This window comes from Salvelinus alpinus, chromosome 32 (genome assembly GCF_045679555.1).
Source record: "Salvelinus alpinus chromosome 32, SLU_Salpinus.1, whole genome shotgun sequence".
NCBI classification, from domain to species: Eukaryota; Metazoa; Chordata; class Actinopteri; order Salmoniformes; family Salmonidae; genus Salvelinus; species Salvelinus alpinus.
Genome location: NC_092117.1, coordinates 12,867,217 through 12,878,729, shown reverse-complemented (window position 1 = coordinate 12,878,729; position 11,513 = coordinate 12,867,217). Strand labels below are relative to the sequence as shown.

General features: G+C 43.7%; 1 protein-coding gene across 2 annotated transcripts; it reads left to right on the top strand.

Annotated features, from left to right (window-relative positions):
• The first annotated feature begins 504 nt into the window (after positions 1 to 504).
• LOC139562418 (centrosomal protein of 68 kDa-like) lies at positions 505 to 11,059 on the top strand. Of its 2 annotated transcripts, XM_071380120.1 has the most exons (8): positions 505 to 728; positions 5,498 to 5,858; positions 6,038 to 7,388; positions 7,498 to 7,712; positions 8,348 to 8,470; positions 8,757 to 8,853; positions 9,386 to 9,593; positions 9,700 to 10,536. In XM_071380120.1, the coding sequence occupies exons 2-7, from the start codon at positions 5,544 to 5,546 to the stop codon at positions 9,565 to 9,567; spliced, it is 2,283 nt and encodes a 760-aa protein (XP_071236221.1). In that variant the 5' UTR covers positions 505 to 728; positions 5,498 to 5,543; the 3' UTR covers positions 9,568 to 9,593; positions 9,700 to 10,536. The 2 variants fall into 2 exon arrangements, with proteins under 2 accessions (XP_071236221.1, XP_071236220.1); XM_071380119.1 differs by having other exon boundaries at positions 9,386 to 11,059.
• Positions 11,060 to 11,513: the final 454 nt, after the last annotated feature.

The window sequence follows — 11,513 nt, the reverse complement described above, 5'->3', positions numbered from 1 at the left end:
ATAGACATAATGTGGAAAATAGCAAACAAAGACATTGAAAGAAATATACATTCAGCAGTCCATTAATCAATTGGTGTGTGTAAGTGTGTGTGTGTGCTGCAGTGTTGAAGCTATGAACCCATAGGCTTGGCTTTCTCATCCCTTCCAGGCTTCTGGTAGGGTGGACAATGAGCCTGTCATAGCGGATGTAAGCAATGTCCTGACTGATTTCCTTATATGAACTGTAACGCAGTAAAATCTTTGAAATTGTTGCATGTTGCGTTTATGTTTTTGTTCAGTATTAATGCAGTGGACCCATCTGTTGCGATGGTCTGATACGTTGTGGCTGTATTGACGATTCTTTAAAACAAACTGAGATTACATGAGTGTTCTAATACCAGCACACCAATATGCCATTATTCAACCTGTATTGAGTCCAGTTGTGATATTAAATTATGAAATATTGTGATCAATGTGAAAACGAATGCATTGAATAATAAAAATGAAGGAACTACAGTAATTGTTACAGATGTGGCCCCACTAGGGGGTAGTGTTAGCTACGGTCTGAAACTGTGCAGTAGCCTCTTCCGTTTGCCACGCCTGTTTACAATTGAACTATTTCCTTTGCCGATGTATCTTTGTTACAAGAAGGGACGTGGTGAAACAAATTTTACCGTAAGGATGCGTCCATTGCAACACGTTTAGTTGGAATACACTCATCTAACAGACGCGTGCGCTAAAGAAATAAGGTATGTTCTGTTTGAGCCTCTCGTGGAGTGAATGCTTTTCTTAATAAATGGCTAGGGCTGCTAATGTCATTTTAGGACTGGTTGAGGATAGCAGTAAGTTATTTGAAAACCAGTAACCTCAAGGTACACACTGTAGACCTTACATTGATAATTATTTTGGATGTGTTGTCACGGGTTTCTCTGGAGGTATATAGCTAGTGTAGCCTAGCCAGCCTCTAGTGGGCGTTAGATCCCACTAGCGGCTGCCTAGGATAAACTAGTGCCTTTGTCTTACAGAATGTTGCTTTTGTGGATAGTTCATTTCAAATTTCAAATGATATCTATATTCAGTGGCCTAGACTACTAGAGTGATAGTTTGCTAAGCATTCTACTTGCCTGATTACTCAAACTGAATTCTTACGCAGTGTTTGTTATGTTCGCTACATCAGTCTGAGACTGCCGTCATGGCACAAAACAAAGTCATCAGCAATTGGATCATCTCTAACCAATCAGCGTTTCAAAGCCGTTAACGAATTTTCAAAACGCTGCTTTGTACCAGCGTTTTATGGGACTAATCAAAACAGCTGGAATGTGTTAGCGTTCTAGAAATCATTGGGGAGGGACTCAAATCCAGACTCATTGTGGAGAATAAATGTGGCGTTTGACCAGAGCGATGAGTTTGGGTAGCCAGCCAAACATTCTACCCATCACAAGGACTCATTATCTTGGCCTGGACAAGGCCTACATGTTACCGTATGTTCAAGGGAAGGCCAGGGTAGCTTGGCTCAAAGTTAATGTTTGAAGTCTATGTATAAATACCCTGACTGTTGGAAAATAATTGAGCAACACATTCAAACACACAGGTGCAGAGAGCTGCTCTAGGCTTTACGAATTCACAGATCTAAAGTGTCCAAGATTATCCAGTAAAATACATCAAATTATATCACCAAATACATCTAGTCTTACTAGGCTGATTCTATAATAAGAAATCTATACAAGGAAATGAGTCTTGTTCCCAGAAAAGTCAGGTAAGCAAGCTACAAGAAGACTCATTGGCTCTTGAACAACAGTATCAGTAATTCAATGAGTGTACCTATGCCGTGTGTGAGTAAAGGCAAACATGTTGTTGCTAGGCCAGTATCCACAACTGTTATTCCTCAAATGAGAGTAACAGAGGCACAGCGGGCTAACATAATTTGATCAGTGGCAGCTTCAAGAGAGAGGTAAGAAATTAACTTAGATTAAATTGATAAGTGTATTTTTTGTTGTATTCAAACACAGTAAGCTTTTTTTCTGCACTTCTATCATATCTTGTAGTATAGGTATAAAGGTAACAAAGAAGGAAATGGGGCAGATCAAATTATTGTTAGTAGGCAATTGACACTACCCTCATGATCAGCGTTCTAGAGTGTTCTATGTCAGTCTTTGTTCTGTAGTAAAGCTTTGATTGACACTACCCTCATGATCAGTGTTCTAGAGAGCCACTCTAGTCGTTTGCCATGGGTTATTTCCATGAGCAGCACCATGTGACGTTTATAGGAGCATGTCAAATGAAAGCTAAGTCTATATTTTGGGGAAATGAAGGCATAGATACATTTTCCAACCATTTTCCATCTTAATTTTTTTTGCATAAGTAATGGCTTTGATTTCTGGTTAAACAGATGGAATATGTGTCTTAGAAAACATCTAACATAAAAATAATTAGAAATACATCAAAACACAATGTGAAGTGAAGACCCCTGCCAACTAATATCAACATTTTCATATTTAGTTTTGGGGAAATGTTTTGCCAACATTTCCTTGTGCCTTGTAATTCCGTTACCAAAAACCCACATCTTTAAGATATTATCTAATTTATCACCCTTGTGAGGGAGGATAATGAAAGTTCACAGAAGTAACAAGTAAAGGTAGAACTATCAATTAGTGTTTTTAGTGGTTTACATTTTTGTATATGAATAATTAAGTGATTAAAACACGTAATTCTGTTACCAAATCGGTAACAGAATTCCAAAAACATCCGTAACGGATTTACTGCAATTGAATTGGCTACAATACAAAATCATAGTAGTCACAAACCACAGTTTGGTCACTTGCTACTGTCATCCCTACCAATGGCATACTGTTATGTTCATACAGGTTTTCTTTCTGGTTTTAACTTCTGGTGGTCAAAGCGAGAATGTGAACAGTCTAGACAACCCCTCCCCCTCTCGCTGCCTCTCTCTTCTATGGCCTTTTCTCATTTGGGCAAAAGTCTGTCCTCTCTCCTCCGTGACCTGGAAACTGATAAGTGGTTGCTGAGTGTGTCAATTTGTTAGGAGGCCAACGGAAGACTGTCCTCCCCTCCTTGATAACCTCCTTTTGGCGAGGAAGAACAAATGTGTCCTACCGTGGAAGAGTTTGATATCTGCCACACACCCTTTGAATCAGATGTTGTATTGCCGGAGGAGAAAAGCATGCACACATTTAAAAACAATATTCTACTTCTCCTTTTTATCTATACAATTCTTGCATAAATCACTTTACACTTATTTTGGGAACCACCCCTGTAAACGCCATTTGCCACATGGCACGCTAGGGGAGAAGGTGCTTCTCATTTCATAAAAGTGCATTTTCGTCTACGTTCACTCTCCGCGCTGCCTCTGCTTGATTACCTTTGACCTTTTTTAAAAGGAGATGAGAGAGGACGCGGGAGTTGAGCAAATCTAATTGAGAAAAGCCCTCTCTCCATTTTTAATATTACCTCTTCTGGCTGTTAATGACACCCATGAGCCCCCTCTTTCCATGTACTGTAACCAGCATCCTCACCCACTGAGCACCGACCGACACTGGACATCCATGGATGTTGAAATTTGTTCAGTCTGCCCTGGCCTTGATTTCAACGTCCATGGGCGTTGATTTGGCCCAAACATAAACGTCCATTATTGGTGACTGGACCAAATCTGAACCAATCGTAGACATCTGTTTCACAAGTTTGGACAACACAGTACAGTAAATAAAATACCACCCTCATGGAGTCTGTTTCTGACCGTTTGAGCAGACACATGCACATTTGTGGCCTGCTGGAGGTCATTTTGCAGGGCTCTGGCAGTGCTCCTCCTTGCACAAAGGCGGAGGTAGCGGTCCTGCTGCTGGGTTGTTGCCCTCCTACGGCCTCCTCCACGTTTCCTGATGTACTGGCCTGTCTCCTGGTAGCGCCTCCATGCTCTGGACACTACGCTGACAGACACAGCAAACCTTCTTGCCACAGCTCGCATTGATGTGCCATCCTGGATGAGCTGCACTACCTGAGCCACTTGTGTGGGTTGTAGACTCCGTCTCATGCTACCACTAGAGTGAAAGCACCGCCAGCATTCAAAAGTGACCAAAACATCAGCCAGGAAGCATAGGAACTGAGAAGTGGTCTGTGGTCACCACCTGCAGAATCACTCCTTTATTGGGGGTGTCTTGCTAATTGCCTATAATTTCCACCTTTTGTCTAATCCATTTGCACAACAGCATGTGAAATTTATTGTCAATCAGTGTTGCTTCCTAAGTGGACAGTTTGATTTCACAGAAGTGTGATTGACTTGGAGTTACATTGTGTTGTTTAAGTGTTCCCTTTATTTTTTTGAGCAGTGTATATTGTGCTGTACTCTACTGCCCTGTACTGTACCGCACTCTACTGTGATGTCCAAACTTGTGAAACATAGATGTCTATGATTGGTTCAGATTAGGTCCGGACCAACCAAATCTTCGTTAGAATAATAGCCAGTGTGTAGCATAATACCCATTGCCTATTTCTACCTTTGTGTACCTATTCATAATACATCACCATGAAGAGAATTACATTTATATCCATAATTATGCATTTCTGTGTAGTACAGATCAGGGACCCATAATGTAATTCCGTTACCTTAAATTTGTTACCGGGTGTGAAGCCACTTTGCTTACTGTAGTTCAATAACCAAAATATAAGTTTTTTTTTTTTTTTTTACTCTAGATGTCATAGCTGACACCCAATAAAAATAAAAAAAACTTTTTTTTTTTTTAAATTCGGAGCAGATATTTAAGAGTTTTTGGAAAACGTGGTCGCATAAAAAAACGGAGGGAGATTTTACCGTAATTCTGTTACAATACTTTGCGTCTGCACAGTTCTTCCATTAAATGGGTTTTTGTCAAATGTTCCAGTGGAAATTGTTTAAAAGTAGTTATTGTGCATAGACTTCTCTACGGTTTGTTAAACTTTGAAAACAATGGTTTTTGTTTGGTATAGATTTTAAAGTGAAAAATCGGAGTTGGCGTAATTCCGTTACTGTGGAATTGCCCCATGGCAACAAGACATACTCAAACCGGCAGGGAGGATGCTAGAGGGAGTGCCACACCCCAGAGACACACAGAGCATTAGCTGTTTTTACAATTATATTTACAATAATTTTGGTTCCTAATGAGTCCAGGATGGAATCTCACTATCATTAAATATAATCGAGCTTATGAGAGCTATTCAACTTCGTGACGAATACAGCTAATATGATGGTTTTATATTTGCAAGTTCAGCATGACTTGACTGGCGGCTGTGGCTGGATGGATGCTAAATGTTTGTGTTTATATGGCTGGTCTGTCTGGTTGTAGCTATGCTACTATAAGGTACACTGCAGAAGTGGACAAAGGGCAGTGTTCTTCCTCTTATCTGTGCTGCCATCCCTGACCACACAACAGATCACGGTACCAGTAGTACAGCACAAGTGTCTTTGGTTTACATCACAACAACTGTTTAAAGACTGAAATGTATATTTTTTTGCTGTCAATTTCAGAGGTCGCTTGGACACATGACGCATCTCTGGGCCTCTCCCCGTAACCATGGCACTGGGAGTTGACAGGGCCTTCCCAGCATCCATCTCCCCGATGGAGTCCAAGGGCTGCAGTGGGCGATGGAAGACCCGGATTCCAGAGTTTATCCGGACGGGGACAACCACAACGCAGCATGACAAAGATGGGGAGAAGGGGACAGGTGGCAGGGACCGGGGTGGTCCCCGAAAGAGTGTTACCATGGCACCCACCTCCAGGTATATGAGTGACAGGAGGCAGTACTCAATGAGGAAACCGCTGGTCACCACCACAGAGCAGCAGACCTCCATCCTAAAGAAATCCTACCTACAGGAGCACCCAGAAAAGGTGAGATAGGACTGCTACTATTGTATGACTTATGACAAGTATTGAAACATGTTTGATTTAGATGACCTTTGACTGCACATAAAAAATATTTAAAAATTCTACTACTACTGTACAATGAACACCACATTGTATGTTAGCTCTACCAAATGTCCTATTCCTTCCCTATTCTTTCACCATAGGAGCGACAGGGGGAAGGTAGCAGTAATGAAGCACACCATCATAGCGAGTTTGACTTCCAGACCCGATGGGCTGAACAGAAGTTCCCAGACAACTTCAACCCCTCTCAGGCCAACATCTCAACCTGCTCAGCCTCCAGAGAGGACCTTAGCACCTCCCTGGGGGTGTCAGACCTCAGGACCGGTCTGTCACATGAAGAACCCACCTTCAGCTCATCGTACCTTGGCAGCAGGCCTGGCCGACGCAGCCTCTCCAGCCCACCCCTGGAGGTCCGTACTTTCTCTACTCCACTCAACTCCAAGTGGACCTCCACTCTGCTATCCCCCCTCTCGCCCTCCTACACCCCCCCTTCGCGCCCGTCCAGACAGAGATGGACAGAGCTGAGATTGGATGCAGGTGAAGTTTGTCAATCACGTGGAGGAGGAAGGGAAATGTATCTAAATGTAGGCCCTTCAGTGGGCTACTCCAACCCTGTGCTCCACACCATGTCCCCCCACCAGGCCAACCACTGGGCTTGCGCCATTCCCAGCTCCCTGCCCCCCTCCCCAGACCGACGCTCTTCGAGCTGGGACCCTGATAAGGAGTACCAAGCCCTCCTGGACTACACCTACCCTCTGAGGCCAGGTAGGGTGGTAGGTGGGTGGGATACCTCTGATGCAGGGGGTGGACCTCTAATCCAGACAGACCCAAACCTCCAGGACTCAGGAATAGACCTGGACCGCATCTGCAGCTCCACCAGCCTGTCAGCTTTGGACTTTTCCCTGACTGGCACGGCAGGGGTGGGGTTGGCTAGGGAGAGGCGGATGCCGGGTATAGGTCAGAGGTCATCTGAGCTGCGTGGGCTCTCACACCCCAAGTCTTCGGATGGTCGCCTCTCCAGTAGCCCCTTATCCTCTGCGGACCCTATTGGTCTATCCGTGGAGAGTCTGGACTGTAGTGGAGGTGGTGGTCTGGATCCTTTGCATCGTATCGGGGAAGGTCGCTACTGCCATCACGGCATCTCCTCTTCCACCACGTTCATCCGCACAACCAGTATCCTTCCCCAGCCAGGGTGCCTCAGAGGGGGGGCTTGGGATGAGGAGTTCTGGTCTCTTCCGGAGCAGTTGGAGGAGCTCCGGGGTTTGTCCCGGCAGGTCAGGGAGGTGACGGCCCAACTCAGTCAGCCTGTCACAGCCAGCTGGGAGTCCCTGGAGAGGGGGACCACCTCCGTCCAGTCCTCCATGACCCTGGCTGAGAAACAGGAGGCAGAGGAGGAGAGAAAAGAACAGGAGCAGAATGAAAAGGAAGAAAGAGAGGGTGATGAGAAGCAGAAAGAGGTGTCCATTTCTGAAGCGCTTCAATACTTTAATAAAGGTATGTGTTGGTGGCAGCATTTCAGTAGGCTTTAAAAAAAATATATATAGTATTTTATTGTATTTGTAATATTTCTTAACTTAACATGTTTGACTTCAAACACTTTTAGTCTCTAAAGTGGTCCATAGTGGGGAATCCTCCCAGGCAGCCAGAAACTCTGGTTCTAGGATGGAGGCTGGGGTAGCAGGCAGGGGAGTGAGCAGGGCCAGTCTGAGAGAGGTGGAGGCCATGGTGGACCAGCTGAGTGGACTAACCCTGCCTGAGTTCCAGAGGGGGAGCCAGGGGGAGCAGGGACACAGGGAGTCCCTCATGCAGCACATCCAGGTAAGGACAGAGAGCTAAAATAATCGCTTTATTATGTGCGATATAAAGACAAGGGTGTGCCTCTGCCACCAATATGTAAAAAAATAAAAAAATAAAAATGCAATATGATACAGTACCTCCCAACACAATGGAATACAATACACCTTACACAATCAATGCAATGTGTTGATAATGGTATATTTAAACAATAACGCAGAGGGGGTGTGGTATTGTTACGTTGGTAACCAGTTTATAATATCAATATGGCACCTCTGGGGTTTGTGGTATATGGCCAATATACCATGGCTAAGGGATGTTCTTATGCACAACGCAACGTGGAGTGCCTGGATACAGCCCTTAGCTGTGGTATATTGGCCATATACCACAAACCCCAGAGGTGCCATATTGATATTATAAACTGGTTACCAACGTAATTTAGAGCAGTAAAAATAAATGTTTTGTCATACCTGTGGTATACGGTCTGATATACCACAGCTGTCAGCCAATCAGCATTCAGGGCTTGAACCACCCAGTTTATAACGCATAATACATGTACAGTACACAGGTCTCACCTCTATTCAATCCAAATCCACGAACAAACGGTTGTGGTGCAGTTTGATATTAATTCTGGGACTGACAACCTGTTTACCCATCAGACCTTCTGTTCTAACCTGGAGGAGCTCATCCAATGGCTGTACACTGTGGTGGAGAGGATGGAGGTGCTGGCTCCGCCCTCTGTGGACATCGAGAGTGTCAAGTCTTCCCTGGCGGATTATAAGGTCCGTAGTTTACACCCAAAGATCCTATAAATCAATTCTATATGTTATTCTGTGGGTGTACAATGCACGTCCTTGTTCAAAAGTGATAACTCTTGGCGTAGTATCTTGGGAGAAGGGAAGTGGCTTATAATTATTCAACCCCCTCTGCCCCCTTTTCTCTTTTTTGTTTCTGTCTTTTGCTATCTTTCTATCTCTATATGCCTCTGTCTCCCCACTCCCTCTGTTTTCCCCTTTGTCTTTTTCACTCTCATCACTCTCTCTCGTTCCCTTGCCTCTCCCTCCATAGAGGTTTCAGAGAGAAGTAAATGCCCACCAGCCTCTGACCACCTCTGTTCTGCAGACTGGAGAGCTTCTCCTGGGTTGTATGACCTCCACTTCTCCCGGTGAGATTTCCATCACTGACTAGTTTCTCTTTGCCTGCAGCTATTTCATTGTTACCTACTGAATCTCAGGTGTCACCCACCCTGACTATTAGGACCGATAAATGAGGCTTCCTTCACACAGCAATGACCCCGATCTCAACTCAAGCGGATCAGCCTGTCAGACCAGACTCCTTCTGAAATATATATGCTTGTGCTCCTTTACTAAAGGGAGAGTCAAATGAGTTGCGTGACACAGCAACATCTGAGACTCTTGAAGTGGGCGTTGCCTGTTTTGTAAAGGGCTCCAAATTCAAATTACATTACATGATTAGCTTACATGTTTGTGTGAAGGCTACCTTGATCAAAGGGTAACATTTCCTGTCTGCTAACAGTGGCGAGCTTGTCTTGGTTTCAGGTCTCATACGTGTCAGTTTAACAGCTAACACTGGTATACTGTAGATGTCTGGCAGTCACTAAAGCTTTCCATTTCTTTTTTCTCTTCCTCTTTTCATTTTTCTTCCCTATACTACTCTCTTCCTCTTATGTCCCCCAGTTCTGAAAGAGACCCTTGGTCTTATTGAGAGGCAGTCCAGGGCGTTGGAGACTCACTCAGAGCACCTCTTCTCCTCTATCCTCTCGGCCATGGACAGCCTGACCCAGCCCAGGGAGCCCTGCGGGGCAGAGGAGACCGGCGCTGGGGACACCGATAGCGTGGAGGTCCAGGGGACAGCTTAGTGAAGGCTCCATGCAAGATATGGATAGTATGTTTCTGTGGTTACATAGAGATCGGGCTATGATTACTATACATCACCGTCTAGTTTCGGGCTATCAGTTGTATTATTTATCGTAAGTAATTATCCTTTTCAGTGAAGAAGAATGAGAGCAGATTGGTGGAGGAGGCTTGATGAGGTGCAGGAGCATCTTCACTAACATTCCTTAAAGGAAATGACCTCGTTGTGTTGAAAAGAGAACCACTTGACTGTTGTCATGCTTTTGTTACATTGTTTTCTTAAGTGCTTTTTAAATGTATGCATAATGTGTGCTGAAGAAGCAAAGTATTATTTGCCTTGTGATATATGCTCAAGCAGATGTTTAATCATTTGAGTTACACAGTTATTAATAATGACCTATTGCACTCCTCTTGCAACTCACTCTGTTACATGCATGACATAATGTTTTTTAACCTATTTTGATATTTCTCTGTGGCATCTAAGTGTCTTCACTAAAGGTGCTGTGAATTTAGTACACTGGGTAGAGCACTGCAATATTTTCCAGCAAGTCTTTTTTCAGGGTGAACTCAACCAGTTGATTATGGCCTCAGATTGTGTCACCTGTCTCTGGTACATAATGTTGAGCCTTCTTCCTGGATTGACAGAAGTGAAGGTCTGCATTTGTGTTGATGTTGTATATGTAGATTGGTAATATAGGATGGTGAACCATTGTGCCCTTACAGTTGTATTTGAAATCATATCATTGATCAGGTGGCAGCTATATGCAAGATATGGCCTCTGTGATAATCACCAGCCAGAGACAACAGCACAGTTTGGAGGTCCCATGTTTTTATGAGTTTGATACTTTTTGTATGCATGGAAAACCTGGATGAAAAGTGCCTAAATTCAATCATAACGGGCAATAGTCGGCATCCGCATGCATACCTGATGTTTTGGCGGCGTCGGAGGTGTAACCGCGTTGGCTGTCAAATTGGTGAGCAGCTGCTCTTGATTTGTCAAAGCCACACCCCTCGCGTTAAGATGTTCAGAATGAGAAAGTAGGTTATATGGAAATAATTATGCTGAATTTGAAAATCATTCAACTAAATAATGAGGATTTCTTTTCAAATTCCAGTGTTCTAAAATGTAAACAAGGCTGCATGGGATTTCTCTTAATGAGACTCGGTGCAGCCAAGGGCAATGTCCGCTTTAGGTATAATGCCAGGAGCCGCTTGTGGATTTGACAGCTCTAACGCAGTTCCACCTTCACTGCCAAAACGACCACTTTGCGGATGTTGGCTAAAGCGGATCTGATTGAATAGAGCGCTCAGACATAACTAGCCTTTTTTAACGTACAGGATGTTTTTAACTGTCTTTGTTACTGTAGTAATCAATTGGGAATGTTAACTTTTAAACACCATGGAAAACTTTGTTCATCAAACTGTTATCCTCATTCACAGAATGAGCCTGGTGAAAACTACACATTGTTCCTTCTGATTAAACAAACCTTTTATTTGGCTGCTTCATTTAATGTATAATCAGTTTGGGTAGAGCTCGGGTATAATAATTATCAGATTTGTGCTGCCTACTGAGTTTTTGCTCTTAAAGCTGAGTAATCGGAAATGGGCTGTCTACAGGTCACAGATTCATGGAACAGTATTTCCTCAACTATGGAATTCTGCTGAGTCGGGTCTACTGGAAATCAGGTCACACTTCAGCTGCTTATGGAGCAGATCAATGGAGGCCAGGTCAGTGAAAATACTGTAGTTACAAACAAATGTGGCTTGGCATATTGTAAGATCCAAGGAACTGTGAATCTCTGACCTTTTCCTTAAGTCTGAAATGAGCAGTTGGTGTACTGAGGGGACTCATGAGAATGTGACACACAGGCATTCTACTCTGACCTGTAGAATGACCAGACCACAGAATGATATCTGGACAGACCACTACCACTGTACAAAGACATCCATA